This window comes from Perna viridis, chromosome 4 (genome assembly GCF_037379345.1).
Source record: "Perna viridis isolate PV_CMFRI_1.1 ecotype Kerala chromosome 4, ASM3737934v1, whole genome shotgun sequence".
In the NCBI taxonomy this organism is placed as follows: Eukaryota; Metazoa; Mollusca; class Bivalvia; order Mytilida; family Mytilidae; genus Perna; species Perna viridis.
The window spans coordinates 50,934,476-50,954,787 of NC_142448.1; the positions used below are offsets into that span (position 1 = coordinate 50,934,476).

General features: G+C 32.4%; 2 protein-coding genes across 3 annotated transcripts in view; one reads left to right on the forward strand and one right to left on the reverse strand.

Moving 5' to 3' along the window:
- The window catches only part of LOC148620445 (annexin-B12-like), a 29,379-nt gene extending 14,549 nt beyond the window's left edge, over positions 1-14,830 (reverse strand). The window contains exons 1-5 of one of the 2 annotated variants that reach the window (XM_088581339.1): positions 14,709-14,830; positions 9,955-10,109; positions 7,595-7,621; positions 6,444-6,729; positions 5,201-5,230 (exon numbers count right to left, since the gene is read on the reverse strand). In XM_088581339.1, the coding sequence (XP_088437465.1) occupies positions 5,201-5,230; positions 6,444-6,729; positions 7,595-7,621; positions 9,955-10,098 (487 nt within the window). In that variant the 5' untranslated portion in view covers positions 10,099-10,109; positions 14,709-14,830. The other variant, XM_088581340.1, reaches the window with a different exon arrangement.
- Positions 14,756-18,765, forward strand: LOC148620446 (protein FAM241B-like). Its single transcript, XM_088581341.1, has 3 exons — positions 14,756-14,887; positions 16,533-16,663; positions 17,361-18,765. Exons 2-3 carry the CDS (start codon positions 16,553-16,555, stop codon positions 17,673-17,675), a joined length of 426 nt encoding a protein of 141 aa, XP_088437467.1. The 5' UTR covers positions 14,756-14,887; positions 16,533-16,552; the 3' UTR covers positions 17,676-18,765.
- Positions 18,766-20,312: the final 1,547 nt, after the last annotated feature.

Consider the following 20,312-nt stretch of genomic DNA (forward strand, 5'->3'; position numbering starts at 1 on the left):
AGAATTATTTTAAATTTAAGAAAAGGTGTAAGAAAGTTTTCACTAACCTCTATATGGAGGGGGTAGATACTGTGAAACCTGTCTAAAGTGTACCATGACTAACCCAACAACCTGACTAAACCAGTCACTTTTAAAGTATCAACATAAATATATTTTGAACTTCGAACTTTTGAAACACATGTCAACAAAACTGAACTAATTTCAGTCATAAAGGGGTTCATTTAAGACAGGTTTCAATGTAAACTCCCATGTTTCTGTTATGTAGCACTCCACATATGAATCATGCAAAATGTGATTCATGGTTGGAAACCCTACATATTTTTATTTTTGATATTTTGTTTCAAATGTCATTATAAACAGAAAGGAATACATGGCATTTCATACAACCAATGTTCATAGGAAATAAAAATTATAACGAATATTCTGTAGAATTCAAAATTAAGGGAGATAACTCTGTAAATGACATTAGAAACTATTGGATTTTCCATGTGGATTATCTTCTACGAAAAGACAGATTGGAATAAATTGTTGTACATTTCATCATATAGACCTATAAAGCAACTTAAAGAATAACTAAAATAAAAATATATAGTCTTTTTTTAGATGTATCACATTTGACAGAATTCGCACGATTCTTAAAAAGACTGCTGCTTATTTTCTTAGCCATGCTATCTAATTAAAAGTGATTTGTTAAAAAAATATCTTAAGTCACTTTCTATTCCAAAATAAATTTTATTATATACATAATACCCTATTTTGATAAAGATCAAGGTTTAAAAGCTTAATTCCTCAACTCGTCAGCGTAGCTAAGGGTTAAATGAATTAAATCTTGCCATTAGAGAAAAGGGGTTTTTGATTCATAGTCTGAAAACATTAAATCACCCCATTTTAGTACAAATGAAGTCCCATTACTCAAAAACAAAATATTGGAAGTCGAAAAAAAAATCGAAAGGGAGCTAACATTAATATGTAATACACAAACAATTCACAGCAGTTTCACAAAAATTGGTGGCAGCATTTTTTAGTTGTGAGAAGTGTGGAAGACAGATGTGTGGACATTCTGTATAAACAGATGGCCGAATAAAAGATTCTTTGTAGGGTACCAATTTTCATGGAGTTCTTGTTTCAGACAAATTTTAAAACCCAAAACTGTGAAAAAAACATCAATACTTTAACAGTGGCAAATCCAGTGGATGGTTCTGGGGGTAGAAAAATTTGTTAATATGTGCAAAATTTTAGCAAAAATTAGCAAGTGATATCTTAGACACCAATCTCCTTTATCAAAGCTCCTGGACATGATACTTCCACTTCTATAAATTTCTGAACATGCCTGCACTTCAATGAAATCCAGGATATAACAAATATTTAAAAAATCCCTCCAATAACAGTATATTAACAGTTAAGCGGAATTTCCCTTGATTTGTTCCAGTCTAAGGTATAGCTGGTATTTATTGCAAATTTCAATTCTAACTATAATTACATTGTAAAAGGGAGCGAGAAAATAAGAAATCACTAAATTATGCCTGCATCAATACATACATTTACCAAAGTTTCCAGGAGCCATATTTATAATACATATAACATTTTTATTGAACAAATGGTGAAATATGACACCTGCGAAAATGTGCATGCTATACAGTACACTACAGTCACACTGAATCAAAATTTGTCAAAACACAATAGCTTTTCAATGGGATTTTTACAACTGTAAACTCATGCATTCATATACATTTATGAAAACATCACACCACATTTGAACAAAAAGAAAAAACAAAAACAAAAAATATTACAACAATTGACCTATTAATTTTTATAATCTAAGGTTACTCCAACGAAAGTATGCATTATTGCACCCATTAGAATCCAAATTAAACTGCTATCTTTGTAAAATTATATAATAAAACATTAAAGAATTGTGACATTTAGCAAACATTGAAGCTTGTGAAGGTTGGTATCACTTTGATAAATATCAAAATATAACTCAGATGAACACATAATGACCTGGACAATAGATGCACAGTGAAACCTATCTAAACTGAACCCTGAATTAATCAAACATCTGCCTAAACCAGACAAGTTTTGAAGTCCCATTGTGTCAGTTTAAATGTATTTTGAACCTGGATAAATCGTACATCTGTCCAAACCGACCAAATTCTACAGTCCAAAAGGGGTTCGGTTTATAGATGTTTTACTGTATTAAGTTCCAACCAATGAACTCATCAATGCATAGACCATTCAATGCAATGATTTTGCTTTTTTATTCAGGCTTGTTTAATTTATCATTTTCATAAATAAAAAAATAAAACTTAGAAGAACACACACTGACCTGGATAATGCACAGTTTAAGTTCCAACCAAAAGAAAACATTTCAACAAAACATAGAACATTCAATGCAATGATTTCAAAATATAAATATTGCTTTTTAATTCAGGTGTGTTCAATTTTATCATTTTCAATATTCTCAAAAATAGGCTTATACTGTTTTAAAGATCAAACCATAAAGTCTTTAAACTGAATTAGAAATCATAAAACACCAAAAGTGATACCAACTGATGTTCCTACTATATAGTATTAAAATGATTACAATCTATAAATTAAAGTTAGAAAATTAAACATTATACCTGTACTTGCAAAGTGGGGGATCCAGAACAAGGCTGATGGGGGGAGGGGGGGGGCTAAAACCCCTTTTTTTTTATAGCAAAACTTGGTTAATTCTAAGCAAATTTAAGCAAAATGAGCAAATGATAGCCTTGAAACTTCGATCTGAACTGGAAAATTTATCCCTCCCTCCTTTTCACTGAAACTTCCTTTCTGAATTGGAAACCCCTCCCACTTTACATAACTATCTGGATCCACCCCTGATGCATATTGTATTGATCAATCTCACAACATACATGTACATGTATGTCCATTGCCCCCAAATATACTGTCATAGAGCAAAGCTGTTTAATATTTCACATGGTACATGTACATATAAGTCAATAATTATCAATATATGCTTGTATTATAATATCACAATCTGCTAATAACATAATCCAACCATTCCACTATATAGAACTTTAAACCCTAGCTAGCAAAGCACTACTTATAGGTCGGTGTTGTAAGAATGGAGGTTTCTCAATAAGGTGGTCTTTGAAAGCCTAGAAAAAGAAAAAAATTACTTAATTTACATTTCTCTTCTTAAAAATTGTGAAGATTTTTAGTGAAAAAGTTTGATAGCTAGGGACTATTGTAAATAAAAATTAAAGACAACACAAGATATCTTCAGAAAGAAAATTGAAAAAAAAAATCAGTAAAAAATTTAAAGATCCAAGTAATTTCAAAAATGACAAAATTTGCAGCATTTCAACAGACTAATTTCTTCTTGCAATATCTTCCAATATCTTTATAGAAAATTTTTCTGAGAATAGTAAAAGCTAAAGTAAAGAGTGTCTGATAAAGAAATAGTATAATTAATTTTAAACACAGAGCTCAAGCTAACTCCAAGAAACACACAGGAATCAGCTCAAGTGATTAATAAAAGTGAATTTTAAAAATTTTTCACAAGACCACAGGTTGGTCACATATTCAATGCCTACCTCAGGATGTATCTCCCTTAAGCAGAGTTATATGTACACTGACTCTCAGACAAACTTAAGTTTTAATCATAAAAATTTGAATCTATCTTGAATCAAAAACATTACCCAAGAAATGACGGAAAAAAAAACTTAGCCAGAATTCTGAGTAAGTAAGCATAATTAGCACACTAATGGAAACCAAGCTGCCCTATATGCTTGTATATATTTTCAAGAATTTCTGTTGAGTCTTGATGTTCAAGCATAGAACAAATACAACTTGCAAACCAAATCATAAGTTTGAATACTTGTATAAGATTCATATGATAGATATTTCACTAGATGCAAAATGAATAGGTACACCATCTATAAGAAACCTTCATTACAATCAATTTTTTTTAAATTGTGGGCAAAGAAAGGTATAACACAATTTTAAATCTTGATACTCAAATCATGAGTAGGAGAGATGCAGAGAAAATTCCACAAGCAAAAACTTAAATTTTATGTGGATATTAAGCAAATACATAGTGGCTAATAGTTTTTTTTAGATATTAACTTCAAGAAACAGACATATCAACTCTTCATTGGTTCATTGGGGTTGGAAAAATTTGATTGATTTTTTAGGACATCACTGAGCCATGACAGAATTGGGTACCCTCTTAGGCCAGTCCGAGGCCCCTCTTTTGATAATCTCTGGGTCCACCACTATGAATACTTGTCTACACCAATCAATTTTTAAGTTCAAAAGAGGTTCAGTTTAGACTTGTTTCACAGTATGGATTACTCCTTACTGAGCTATGTGTTACTCTTAACTGAGTTTAACCTCTTTTCTTTGTTACTCATAACTGAGTAAACACCTCCTCTCCCCCAATAGCCCTTTTTCATGTTCCTTACTTTGACTTTGTTTTCAAGCATTTTAAGGAAAGAGAAGTAACTCTTCAACCCAACAGACTGGTTTTCTGTGCGATTGGAACAATGGACAGCAATAGACTTCAAATACAACTATTTGATTTGTTAGGTCTGCTGTAAATACTTGGATACTTTAAAAAAAAAAAAAACTTATTTCAAACCATTTAGATATTTATGGAGGTGAAAATAGTACAAGTTTCAAAGAAAAGTGTTTACTTTCCATCCTTAGAAAGTACTTAGTACTTTGAAAATATGCTCTATGGATGTAAATGGCTGGAATATAGCGGGAATTAATTTTTTTTCTGAATTTTATGTTATATTTTTGAGTTTTGTACCAAAAATAGAAAATATAAAACTGCTGCCAAAATTGCATAGTTTATAATACATGTACATGAGTTATATTTGTTTGCCCTTCTCTGACTCAATCAACAAAATTTGCCCTACCAACACAATGTGTTGCCATTTTGATTGGTCAAAAATTAAAAGCCAATTCTTCAGACTATTAGAAAAGTCAATAATTTTGACTTTGAAATAGTTTTATGAAAATTTGCCTAGCATACACCTCCCCACTAAAGAGGGAAAGGGTCTTACGAGTTCAGACAAGCAGTTATCTTTAGCTTAGCTAAAGGAAAACTGAAGAATTGTTAAAACTAGTTACTAGTTATTCTAAGCATATGCACAAACATGCACTACTGTGTATCAACATGCACATAACACATAAAAAATATAATACTGACCTCCTGGGTTATATCCAGCGGGAGGGGGAGCTGAAAAAGAAAAGATTTAAAATTGTATTATTGCTGAAAATGCTGATACTTTCAGACAACTAGAGATCTGTTAGCAAATGCACTTTAGTGATACCCTAGCACCTCAACTTTAGTGTATGGCCCCAAGTTCTAAGTCAGCAAACAGCAAGTCTTTAATCAAATCCTATACCATAGCATACCTATATGATTGATTGATTATTGGGGTTTAACGCCCGAGCTGCATACCTATATGAAGCTGGTCTAAATTTATCAAATAACAAGTAATTGCAGTAAAAACTATTATAATATTTATTTCTACACCATATTGTCAAAATATAAACTGACTCGGAAAACAGTAAGTAGTTGTCCCGATAGTCTGAAATCGAAATCCCAGAATAAGGCACCTCTAATATTATATAAGGTTGTGTCAAACTAAACATTGCCCATAAAGGGACTAATACCCCTGTAGCCTGTTGTACCCTGTACATTTGGGAACCAATGTGGACAAACATCTCATTTTGTACTTCATTTATGGGGCATAGACTAAGCACTTTTGACCAAACTTCTAACAGAAATCAGTAGTATTCTTAGGTTGTTGACAACACAGTGACAGAAAATGACTCGAAAGTTAATGTAAACTTAAATTCTTGACAATATGCACATCCCAATACGGTAATTCAACACACTAATGAATTTGATCACAATCCTGCCAGTTGTTAAGGAGGAGTTGTGGACAACACATTAGACTAAGTACAACAGTCGTCAATTCTACAATTTTTGTCCAAACATAAATCCCTGACACTATGCAGATCCCAATATGGTAATTAAACACTCAGTTAAGTTTCATCCCAATCCTGCCAGTTGTTGAGGAGGAGTTGTAAACAACTTCCAAGTCCTAGTTTAGCTGAATAATGCAAGAGTACTACAGCAGTTAATTCTAACATAAATTTCTGATGATATGGACTTTTCCATATGTTAATTAAAAGTCCTTACATGCAGCTGTACATTGTTTATCTTTTAAACCACTGAATAAGTATTGAACAAAAAAACAAAATTCCTATCACACTGGTCAAGATTGTAGCATTTGATCAATAACATTTGGCATGGAGCCAACAAACAAAATTTCAGTAAAATTTGACAGAAGATTGCAAAGTACTTAGTACAGGTGACTGATGGATCAGAATGAAAGAACAGACATACAGACTGTTAACATCAAACAAAATTGTCCTCTTACCTTGAAATCCACCTGCTGATTGTTGTGGATAACCACCAGCAGCAGGGTAGGCTGGATTAGGGGCTTGTGGATAACTGCCTCCTGCTGGGTATCCTCCTGGGGGAGGAGCATAACCAGCTGCTGGGGGCGGAGCTCCAGGATATCCGGCAGTGGGTGGAGCACCAGGATAACCAGGAGGTGGAGCTTGTCCTGATGGATAGCCTGCACCTGGAGGCATGGCCTGACCTGTAGGATAACCCCCAGCAGGATAGCCAGGCTGTCCTGGATATCCACCATGTTGTCCTCCCTAAAATATATGTCAAATTTATTAGAAAGAAATAAACTATATTTTGTTTCTTTAGGTCTTCTACATCGTACCTTAAAGAAATGGCTGAATTATTTGGACAAACATTTTTACTTCTTTATCTTTTATATAAATATGCATATAATTGAATGAATGAGCTTTCCCGGTTCTTGGGTTAAAATACCCTATAAAGTTAGAGCAAGGAAGGAGAATTAATAAATTACAAAACCAAACATCACACAATTCATACGATTTTCAACTTTTCACATATTTATCATTTTTGAAGGTGTTGAATTCATATGATAACCATATGGAAATTTATATGATTGTCATGTGATTAACATATGATTCCCACATGTTAATTCTGGCTTGGAAATGTATGATGATCATATGTATGTGAAAAACATATGAAAATCAAATGATAATCATGCAATAATCGTACGAAACATGATTATCATAATCATGTCATGCTCCAACAATATAATAATCATACATGTATGTCACAAAACATATGATTCTCATGTTGAAAATAAGTTAATATTGAACAGCAACCAAAATTGCTTACAACGTATGTCTCATCTATAAAAAGCCACACACCAAATTTGAAATTGATACATCGAATAGGAGCTAAGATTTTGTGACAAAGTTTTCTCTATCATTCCATACAGTGAAATATAGTAAAGTCCCACTAAACAGGAGGTTGACATCTGACAGCACCAAAAATCACTTTAAACATTTAAAGCCATATACCAAATTAGTAATCAATCCATCCAAGCTGTGATAATTGCGACAGTATTGGGATGGATGAACGGAATGACAGACAGGTGCATGGACAGACAGTGGGGGTAGGATATCAGTCACAACTTACCATCATTGCTCCATGTGGCAGCTTCCCCTGCAATTACCAGGCAATATTTTTTGTAAATAAATACATCAATAATCTATAAATACATTAGGCTAAAATAAGATATACATGATATATGTGTGTTTCAAGTTTCAGTGTAGTATTAATAATTAGGTAAGTTAGGAACAAGATGCATAATGTCTAAGCATTTGAAGATTGTTGGTTCTTGAATATTAAATCAGAACAGCAATGAAAAACTGCTATTAAAATTTTGGAGAATAGGTTCTTTCATGATAACTGCAGATCCATTATTTTCTGGGTGGGATTTGAGTTCTATTAAACCCTAACCCTTGTGCAATATCACAGTCATCTTTTTTAATGTCAACAATCAATATAAAAATATGTTCAGTACATCTAGAACACAACTGAAAAGCTTTTAAAATTTATCCTGAAGCACCTGTGACATATCTTTTAAAGCTTGTATTGGGGAAAAGTGCGAGAAAATTTTCTCACCATTTTTGTGATTGCATTTCAACTAAACTTGATGAATCAATATCTTAAAAGGGCAAACTTTACAAATACTTTTATTGTTATTTCTGGGAGTAACAAAGTAACAATACTAGGACAATACAATAAAATACATGTACCTGCATTTATTTTCTTTATGACTTATACACATTTTGCCTGTTTCTTAGACAGACGAGTACTTAATTACTCAGCTAGTGGTGCATGTACATATCATTGATTGATAACTTAATTGTAGTTTCAGGAAGAGAACATTAAATGTTCAATTGAATAAACCCTGATTCAGACCTGTTTATGCTACATGTGTACCTTAAGACCAACCATACTTTTAGTCGTAATTAATGAAGAAGATTCTTAAATTCTTTAATTTTATATCATTTTAACATGGGTATGGAGAGATTCGCAATCCCTAAAGCATAATTTACATTCAAATTTCTTAGAAACTATGGCGAAATCGTAATGGTAAACATCTCTCAGCCTCTTTGTACTAGTCTAGTCTGACATGCTCAGCCAGGTTTGAAATGTGCTAGCTCACAGTTGCAGCAGTCCACTGAGGTAGGCATATCAACGCACTCACATTACTCTGACTCAAACATAAACAGCAGTCACTCTCTTCACCTTTTTTAAGCCAAATGTTGGCAGAGAAACAGTAACCACCAATCTTAAAGGATTCGGTATGACTTTGGGGATCAAACCTATGACCTTCTACAATACAGGTGAACATGCTACCATGAGACCACCAAGGGATTTACAGGGGTTTCATTATTTCTTTGCAATGCAGGTAACTCTGGTTTTGTAGGAGGTACTTTTCATCATTTTATTTAATAAAAATGTATGAAATTTTAAAATTCTGGAGGTCCCTTTCAGTAGTTTAGAAGAGTAAAAGTACCTGGTATTTCTTAATGAAATGCCTGGGTTTTTACATGAACATATCATAGATACATACAAATACAAGGACTGGCAAGAATTGCAGATTTCAACAAAGTTTTTTAGAACAAAAGTTAAAAAATATTTACACTCAGCAGGTTTTAGAATACAATTTGCACTCAAAGTCAAACAATTTGCCACTTTTGACTTCCCTACTAATAAATGTAATAAAAAAAAGTTCCTCAGCAAATCTGTCATTTAAGTACAAGTTCTGTATTATCATATGAAAAAAAAAAAACAGATCAGTCAGGCATCGATTAAGAGAAATGTACATATATGGATTGTACGTAATACAATGCTTTACAGGGTGCAGCTTGACATGACCACAGTGGTAGAAATCTGAAAATTTGAGACAAGTTTTAAAAAGTATGGACAAAAACTACAAATTTAATAGAGCTCTGAATTGTGATTAATTGTTTGATGACACAGCATATTATTCTGATAAAAATGACTTTAAACTTCACAATTAGACTTAAGAAGTAAGAAATATAAAGTATATGAAAGCACTTACAAAAATGTATTTCTGACACCTATTTGGCCCTTAATTAAAAAAGTTAAGAAACATACATTTTTGTAACCCTTTAGACATGTTAAACTCATTAAAATTTTCCTTTTGTAGTATTGGACTTAGCAGTATCCCAAAAATATATACCAACCTTCTTTTTTTGTGGTTAAGAACCCACATGTTTCATCGTAATCTCTTTCTTATACTTTCGCTGTGTCTAAGGGTGATAGAAACGACAGTACCATACAACTATATGACCACAAAAATATAAAGTCTTGTTAAAACAACTAATACCACTGGTAACTGTGTGATTAAAGAAAAACAACAAAATAGAGCCTCAGTGTAAATAAACATGTACATTTGTACATGTAGGAGACTGTTACAATTGTACATTATTTATATGTCTACTGAGTGCATACATGTTCACCTTTTTCATCAATTTCTTCTGTTTTTTCATCATTTTCCTCTGATCTTTAGGTAGATGTTTGTATTCATCATCAGAGCTAGAAGAGCTAGAGCTGCTACTACTGCTGGAACTTGACCTCTTGTGGTGTTTCTTGTGCTTACCCATCTTCCAAAAATCTTCAAGAAAATTAAAAACAGATGAAATAGAAAATACTAAGAGCAAAAAGAAAATTTTACTTGCCAGTATGCTTTATTTTTCCCCAATAACTCATAAAATCAGTGATATGTTTGTATCACATTCAATTTCACTAAAGTCTTTCAAGCTTTTATTTGAAACAGATTGAAATCAGTCCAAGTTACTTTGATGCTTATATGAGATTGATGTAAAATGCTGAATACAAACATTCCAATGATTTGTAAAAATTGTATCCTTTACCCTGAGTTTACCTCCTTAAGCTAACTACATGTAGGGGCTTCCTATCATTGATAAAAGTACCAAATTCTTATTCGACTTCCTCAATTATTCAAGCCTTTTTCTAAGAGTTTTGACACCAGAATTTACAGGAAGACAGATGTATGGACATACTCATAGGTACACATACTTACCATTACATGTATGTCTATCAAAAGATGTTATCATATATGCCAATTTATGTGGTTTGTGTCAAACCTTTTATCAGCTTTCAGTTTTGGCATATGGGCTCAAAAACTTGGTACATACATGTACATGTACAACACAAATACATACAAAATACAAAATGCAAAAAATGTTATTAATCAATTTTTTTTTCTAGAAAGCAAAATTTAACAACATGTACTGTGTAGCTAAAATCAATAAGACTCCGGTATATACTTGTAAGGCTAACATTTTGTGACATGGCAAATGATAAAGGTGTAGGGGCATAATAAGCTATGAATATTGCACAAAAATATCAATTTTGTTACACAAAAATGTAATTACATAAAACCTGTTCTTAACATAGTAAAATTTTTAATTGTAAGGAAAAAATGTTTTGTGCCATTAGTTTTCTGTAATAACATCATAGTGGTGCAACAAAAAAAAACATATGTCAATTACCAAAACTGCTGAGAATTGTAATTTTTTTTTCTCGGACATATATCACTGTATATTATTTAAATCCAGGAAACTATCTCCACATCCAAGAAACACCTCCATATTTTTACATACATATATGATATTCTATGTAATAATGAATGTATTTACTAGATATGAAATTGTTTCTTGAGTGTGGACACCTTTTCCTTGACCAAAATATAAACACAGAGTGACAAAAAATACAAACCTTACAGAATCTGAATTTTCGTCAACTTAAACATGTTCAAGCAATTCTGTTGTCCTTTTAATGCCTCTATATGTTTTCTCATTTGTCGTAGATTCAAGTTTCTAATTTACCACCCCTTCTCCTTTTAACCCAATTAAAAGAGGTCAATTATTTATTCTTTGTACAGTTTCTATGAAAAATTTGGATAAAGGGAACATTTTTGAGTCTTGATGCATACCTTCCTACAATGTAATCCTCAATCTTCTAGTTTTTCAAAAACTTTCACTTCACAAGTGGTCAGAGATTACAAAAAAAAATCAATAAAAATTACAAATCAAAATATCAATGATGCCACTCTATATAATTCTAACAACATTCAAAGTTAAAGAAAACATAGATATATTTGTATAAGTATGTAATCTTGAGACAATTAAAATTACCAGTCATTGTGAAGGTCTATTAGGGTTCAAAATTGTGTAGAACTGAGGTCCTGGACCTTCAGTTTCTGATCTAAGACCTTTTAAACTTTATATACTTAGTTTCTGGTCTTTTAATACTTTTTATAGCTCCCTTTTTAGGATTTTTTTTTGTACAAGAGGACCGTTGATTTGAAACATAGAAAACAAGAGTGTCCTAGGAGCCTGAATAACAAGGAGTCCAAAAATTTTGATTCAGGAAGACTTTGGTAGGACTTATCATCAGGATCATTTTAGCAATTGAAAATTTGTTTCTTCAAGATATTTGGTTGAAAACTGTAAAAAAAAAAACTTTATTTTTGACCTTTCAAAGTGCCTTAAAATAAGAATTATTTCAGCAATTGAAAGAGTTTGGCTAAACCTAATGGTTTTGGAAACATAATAAGTGAAAAAACTACTGTCTGACACCTATGTTCTATTTTTAGAAATGGCAGTCATGTTTTTTGACGGATCAAAAATTCCCACGCCAGTTCTATGCAGGATACCCCAAGGAACACTCTTACAAAGTTTGGTTCCAACTGAACAAGAAGTGTCAGAGGAAAAGATTTTTGAAAGAAATAACATTCACAATAGCCAAAAAACGTCGAAAAAGGACAATAACTCCAACATGGCTCAACATATTATAGTTAAAATTTAATCACACATAGATCTCATTATGTTAAACACTATTACCCCATCATAATTTGGCTAAACCTAACAGTTTTGGAGATATATGTGAAAAACTACTGTCTGACCCCAATGTTCTATTTTTAGTAATGGCGACCTGGTTTTTCGATGGATCAAAAATCCCCACATCAGTTCTATGCACGATACCCCAAGGAACATTCATACCACATTTGATTCATATTGGTTAAGAAGTGTCAGAGAAGAAGAGTTTTGAAAAATTATTAACGACAACAACGGTAGACTGACGACGATGGATGCCAAGTGATGGCAATAGCTCACTTGGCCTTTGGCCAGGTGAGCTAAAAAGTCCACAAGCATATGGTAAAAGAAAATCTAGGATGACCAATCGGGTTAAAAAAAAAGGTGAATGCATCCATTGAAAAAAATCAGGATATACATATATCATGTAAAAAAAAAATCCAGGACAGGATGGAATCAAAAATATTAGTCAGGATAGACTTAACTAAAAAAAAAAAATATCCAGGATGTAAAATTTGATCCAAGCCCCATCCTCCTAAATTAGAATCTCAAGTCTTTCAGCCAATGATAGACATTAGATTCAGTTTATGTCTTGACTTCACTAGTCCAAAGATAATATGTACTACATCATAAATATATATTTAGATTTTTAGATTTAGATTTGTTCTTTAGTTGGAGTTTCTATAAATCTTAAATGAAAAGAAATATCATATCAATAATTTTCTAATGCAGTCTTTCTTAACCCGTGCAAGTAAACAAGAGCATTTAATGTACCTAGTGGTACATGTGTATACTTTTTACCCTTATTCATGAAAAGTAAAGGAATATATCATGGTTTGTTGATATTTCTAACTTCATTGCATGAACTGTATCCTTACTGATATGGATTAGATTTGTCAGGTCCATTTTGTACATGTAACTACCCTCAATATACATAATAAAAGAATATTTAATATCTAATTGTCAGTTGTTCTATATTATTGTGGTTTAAATTTACTCACATGTATTATTGTACCTTCCTATTGACATTTACATTTATATCAATTACATGTAATCAATTAACATCTTGTCACACCACGGTTAATCAAAATCACCTGCTACAGCTTTAAGACTCTAAACATATAATCCGTTTTGTGATTCAGTGTTGGAAGCAACATCTGTATTTTCTAAATTGGCTGCATAATATTGATCAGGAAAAAAAGCTTCCAAAAAGGGAATGGGATTACATTGTACTACCCAAGTTGTGTAATGTCAATTACCACTCACTGCTTATGTCCACTAGGGCAGTAAAACAGATGTAAATATGAATTTTATGTTATTTTTAATATCTAATTTTTGGACTAGGAGGAGATGATTTTCTGAACAATTAAACCATAGACTATCAATCAATCAATTTAAATATCCTGCACATATGAATGTGAATCAGGAACCCTTTGTACAATTAGCCAAGGCTCTACCAACTGAGCTAAAGGAGTACTGGTATTGAGTCTGTTCCTGGGTCCATTCATAGATTTTCATTTAAAGAAAATGAATGCTTGCATGAAGTATTCAGCTCGTTTTCAAATTAATGATAACCATAAGTATTCCTAGTGAATACTGAATAGCGATACCATAGACCTGCAATTAACTGAAATCTCATATTATCATGCAGTGGAGAATGACATCTTTTATTACTTAATCGACTTTAAATGATCACAAATAAAAAAGTATTATGAATATCAAAATAAAACCTTCAATATCAAGTTACCTACCCATGGCCCCTTGCCTTCCCAACCCATGCCAAGTAGGCTGAGATAATTTCAAGAACAGACTTCCTGATGATATAACTCTGGTAATGAGTTACATGTATATTGATCTGCTTCGTAATCACCATAAAATGTTTATTCCAATTATTCATGTTTGTTATGTTGACATCCCTTAAATAATGGCCCACTTACATGTATTTGACAATGTCACTGATAAAAATAATAATTAAGGTTTATCATTACCTTGTGACAAATATGGGCTTAATTTCAGCACAGATCAGTTTCACTTGGACTACAGACAAACCTGTGTATCTAGAAAAATTCTAAGGCATTGCATCCCATAAACATAAGGTTACATTAACCTAATGTAAAATTTCATAAAAGAAACTGACCTGACCTTTGATCATTGATGTGTTTGTCAAAAGGTAATTATGATGAACCTTAAAGAAGTCGGTATAAAAGCTCTACAGAGCTTACAGTATATCCTTTTGTAATGTGTATCCGACTAGCTTTGGCCCAGTGACCAGTCTCTTGGTGTACAGCAGTAGTGTCCAAGTGCCTATTTTTACCAACAACCACTGCTAATCCCCAAAATAATAATTCATACGCTTACACTAACAAAAATACCTTTAAAAGGACACTGCCTTCGTTATTATAATTATTATTTCTTATCCTGGTATTTACTTATCAGCGAGTATTAGGAAATTCAACATTCCGGAAATAATTCTTCTTTGTTGAGGCTTGAAAAGTGCACCATCGTAAACATCCGGTGAACTCATACTCGACGTGTATAATAATTTTTTGAGGTAATTTGCTTCCTATAAAATTAAAAAAAAAAACAGGCACGTATTTATCTTGTACATTGAAAGATAATGCGAACAGGCCCGTTGTTTTATTATAGAGCACTTTTATTAAATGTACCCTCCGACAAACAACTGAATAATTGTCTGAAATGGGGTAGGATTTTATCACCTCTGAATGGGTATAATTTTCGGTAGCGTCTAAAATGTGTAACCTGTACCCCTACCAATTTCCCCCTTAACCAAATAATGTTTTCCTAAAATATTCGTTCTTACGGTATGTTAAGAACTGAAAATTGCATGAGATGTGGAAAAGTCCATTTCAATTCATTTCTAATCAAGAAAATGATGTATATATTTGTATTTTTCTAATATTTCTTGTTTGATCGGTTTTCTGAAGTCAAAAGGTCTAAAATATGTAACTGGAAGTTACCGCACCAAACTAATTATTGACTATTTCTCACTTTCCTATCCAAATTTTACAGTTTTCTTAAATCATTAAGAGTTTAAAAAGATTTGATATTGTTTAAAAAAAGAAGTGATTGAATTTGAATTCCATAGTGTATCTAGTGTGAATCCCCGTACCAGCAAAGAATGGATACAATCTTATTCAGAATGAAAACAGTCGCATAAACAGGGACTTATGTGATTTAATTAATCGTCAATGAAAATTTTGATAATATCATGATGTTCTAATGTCAAATATGCATTAAAATTGTACAGATATTCAAAAATACTGGACTTTGATTTTGGGTACGGGAATTTCGGGTTACACATTTTAGACCTCTTGAGAAGAGAAAATTGAATAAAATCAATTTTTCGACAAACATTTTTAAAATCATTAAATCTAGTCAAATTATTTTGTAAATATGTACCAACTTTCAGCTAGAAATATTATGTAATAATGAAGAAATTAACAAAATAGTATTTGGGTATGGGGAAAAGTTGGTAGGGGTACGAATTACACATTTTTGACCATACCTATAATTTCCAACGTTCTTGCACTGTTTCGGCCAACTGACATATTTTATAATTTTGTTTAAAAAAATTAGACATGCACATGTAAATCTATGCTTTATTGGTGTGTGTCTCTGCAAAAAATGCTCTGCCTCTGGCAAAGGGTCTGTATTTCACTCATTTGTCCACTAGTATGGGATATATACATGTGGCTCCATCAGAATTTGTCTTGAATGGCTTTAGAGTTTTGAACTGCTAGAAGAACACCCTATTCTATTTTCGGACCCTAAAACTCCCTCTCTCTATTGGCTATCTCAGCTAAAGCAAATACAAATGTATGACATTCAGGAATCAGGCCCCAGCACACACACACCATACTAAAGAACAGGCAAGCACATATGTAAATGTACAAAATATGTCTTATTCAGAATATTCCCATGGGATATGGTCCTATAACCATCCTATACTCACTGGGCCATAAGACTTGATTTGTTGAATTTTAAATTTTGATATTGATTTAATATGTCAAGGAATTTTACAGTCTACTGGGCACAAAATAGAAAATCACTGAAGTGTGACTATGCACACCCCTCTATGGCCAGTCTATTTCTTGATACATGTACATTTATACACCTTCATGTTTATACATACATGTGCATATATTTTACTTCAATGATTTTACTTAAATATTTAGATTGATGTACAGTGTTAGCTATGGTGAGAATTCTCAGTAATGGAGATATAGTCCCAGATGATGACCCCAGGGCACAACAAAGCTCATCAAGTTCTACTTACACTGGTTCTTCATCAGCAAGACCAAGACAGGTAAATTAAAGAGTTGTCAAGGGAACCAAGATTCTATGCGGAAATCAAAAGAATGTAATCCAGGTACAAAGGCCAGACATGGAAAACAGACGAACACAACAAAGAACATAAAGTAACTAAAATAATACATACAAAGTAACAAATGTAAATAAGCATACCAGACTCCACTAAAAAATGGGGCATGGACCATGTGCACTGCCCGGTAGGGTAAGCATCCTCTGCTTTTCTAGAAAAACATCAGGAAAGGGTTTAGTTTTTAAAAACTACATACATGTATATGTACTTAGAAAATGTATATGCTTATCTATTGGTATAGCATCATCTGTTCACACACATGTACATAGTACTTTAAAGTAAAAACAAATTGTTTGAATTTATGGAGAAGATTGGACTAGGATGAATTTTGAAATGGAAAGATTTGTACCAATCTTTTTTGGGTAAAAACCAAATGAGCAGCTTGCCAAAATACTCACTTTTCATTTCTATTACATTTTCATTTAAACTACCTTAATGTATAATACACAGATTTTAGTACCTACATTTGTACATGTATGGAATGATAAAATGTTTCATTCTCCTTTTTACTTCTACAGTTAAGTACCTAAGAGAGACCATCAGGTAATGATTGTTCAATCAAGGGATGATCCACTGAAGTTAACTGTGCTGTTCACGGTTATGAATCTTATCCTTTTTTCAGGGATTTATAAGAAATGATAACAATGGATACCAGCAAGGAGGACAGGCAGGAATCGGAGGTCAAACAGTATCAGTGTTCACAGTGATAAACCAAAAACTTCTTGGTTATGGACTTCCACGATTTAATGTTGGACCTTATGTCATAGAACCAATTGTTCTAGTGGCGTTTATACTAGCTGGAATGTTAATGGGAGTTCCTGGACTTATATTTGCTGCTGTTTTATTTTTTGTAACTCAGTCAAGTGGGGATGGGGGTGGAGGGGCAGGGACAAGGATGGGAGGGGGTAATCAAGGTGGGGGTCATAGACTTGGCTAGTATTTGATATGACTGTTTTTATAGAGTAATGATAAAGGTTCAAAAAGTATAAATTAAATAAATTGGATTAATTAAACTGTTGATTTATTGGATAAACCAATTGAAAAAATGATGTTGGAATGGACAGTATGAAATCATGGCAAAAAAGCACATGTCTGGGCCCTTCAAAACTTGAAAAATACTTAAATAGGTTTGATAATTATATTTAACTTCCACAATATCTGAAGCTACATATGTAGAGTCTTGGGGAATTCATGACACCACAATGGTATTCTGAGACTGAAGTGATTAATCAGGTTCTGTGAACACAGTTGAGTCTTAGCAAAGTTTAGTAGGCCTGTAGCCAGAGATTTTTTGGGTGTACTGTAGGGTTTTATGACAAACACCCTAGCCCCGTTTTATAGCACTGTTCAAAACAAGTTTATAGGAGGTTAAGCACAAGTAAATTCTGTAAAATTTTGGCCAAATACCCTCCTTCTGGACCCTCACCCTTAAATATTCTTTGCTATAGGCCTATTCAGCAATCATGATTGCATTGTTTGTGATTCTTAACATAAATAATCCTATGCAAATCTAGTGAAAATTATAAAATCTCACAGCACCACCAATTTAATGGAAATAACTCTCTTCTTTATAAAAAAAACAATAATAACGTAGAGGTATAAGTTTGGAGTTTTTTTTTATATTTTTTTTTTTTTGCTAATAAATATAAAAAAAAATAAACTTTTAGACATTCCTGAAATATTTATTTTGTACCCTTGTCACTTTCATTGCATGCAGCCTGAATGATTTCATACATGATTTTCACATGAATATCACCTGTTTTGAGCAAAATTTTTTTTTATAAGTGTTTATATGAAATTTGAACCTTTTCATGAATTAATATGTAAATCATGGTTTATATAAAAATAAGAGAAAATCACATAGTTTATGGTATATTAATGTGAATTTTATGTGAAGTTTAATTCACATGAATGTTTTTGTTTGTATAATGTAATTCTGAACACCTGGTCATATGTTTTTATTGTAATCAAGCTGTGCAATATGTCTGTATTCCCATTACAAAAAAATAAAACATTAATAAAATGAATTCTTAGTTTGTTGACTTGTACTTGGATATGTTGGTAAAAGAACATGTAGCTAGACTGGTCATTTAAAAAAAAAATCATGGTCACACTTAGCCTAAGACGTGAACAGTAAACTACTTGCGAAACCTGATATTGATTCTTTATACCTTTGAAAGCTTCATTTTTTAAGCCCCTTTGTCCATTGTTTCCCTCTATTTTGTTGTTTATATATTTTGCACTCCTGCTCCAAGAGGAGATTTAGAGTTTTGTGTCTGTCTGCCTGTTCATCTGATATATTTTTGTCACATTTTTATAGAAATTACAATTTACAGCCCATTTATTATACCCATGCAATGAAGTTGAGAAGGGTATAATGTTTTTGACCAGTCCGTCATTCCATCTTCAGTTTTCTGGACATTTTTTCTAAACACTTGCAGATATTGAAATGATTTTTGGTATATAAATTGACCATGATAAGTTACAGGTCTGATTTAATTTTCGATATGGTCTGATGATTTTTATCGAAATTACGGGCCTTGAACTTAGCAAAATTCACAGAAATCACAGTTTTCCAGACTATTTTGCTAAACGCTTGCAGATATTGACATGATTTTTGGTATATAAATTTACCATGATAAATTACAGGTAAGGTATACATTTCGTTTCGCTCTGATGATTTTTACCGAAATAATGGGCCTTGAACTCAGTAAAATTCACAGAAATAACAGTTCCCCAGACTTTTTTTTTTCTAAACGCTTGCAGATATTTACGTGATTTTAGTATGTAAATTTATCATGATAAGTTACAGGACAAGTTTGTAGTTAGTTCTGCTCCGTTGATGTTTTCCAAAATTACAGGCCTTGAACTTACCTAAATTCACAGAAATAACCGTTTTTCAGACTTTTTTTCTAAAAGCTTGCAGATTATGACGTGATTTCTGATAAATAAGTTCACCTTGATAAGTTACAGGTCAAGTGTACATTTTGTTCTACGATGATATTTACTTTGGATTAACTAAAACTCAAAGAAATCAAAGTTTGGAGTTTTAACAAATTTACTGGAGTATCCAACATTGGGACGTGTGGGGTATGTGAGCGCGCTCACTAAGGTTCTTTAATATTTTTTATGGACTTAAATTTAGGATCTCTTACCTTGCTTACCTTTCCAGATACATTTACATGTATGCGACACGTCAACTTCCAGTTTACTAACGTGGAACACATTTCTCAAATTCGGGTGAATGTTCAGTGAGCAGGAGCTCACACATACTTTTTGGGGGTAGATAAGAAGTATAGATATGATATTTCCGTTAGAGTAATAAACACCAGCATATCAATTTCTGATGATGAACAAATTTTGGTTCTTCACATGATTTTTGACAGAGTTGTGGCCCTTTGACTTCATTTTTCTTGAGAAATTTTCTGTTGTCAAGACAATACAATTATTGAGTTATAGCTATTTAGTCGAAATTTATGGATGCTTTTTAAGGAGGTAGACCTAGGGTAAGGGACATAACTCTTGAAATCAATGATATGTTTGTATCATATTCTATTTCACCAAACCCTTTCAA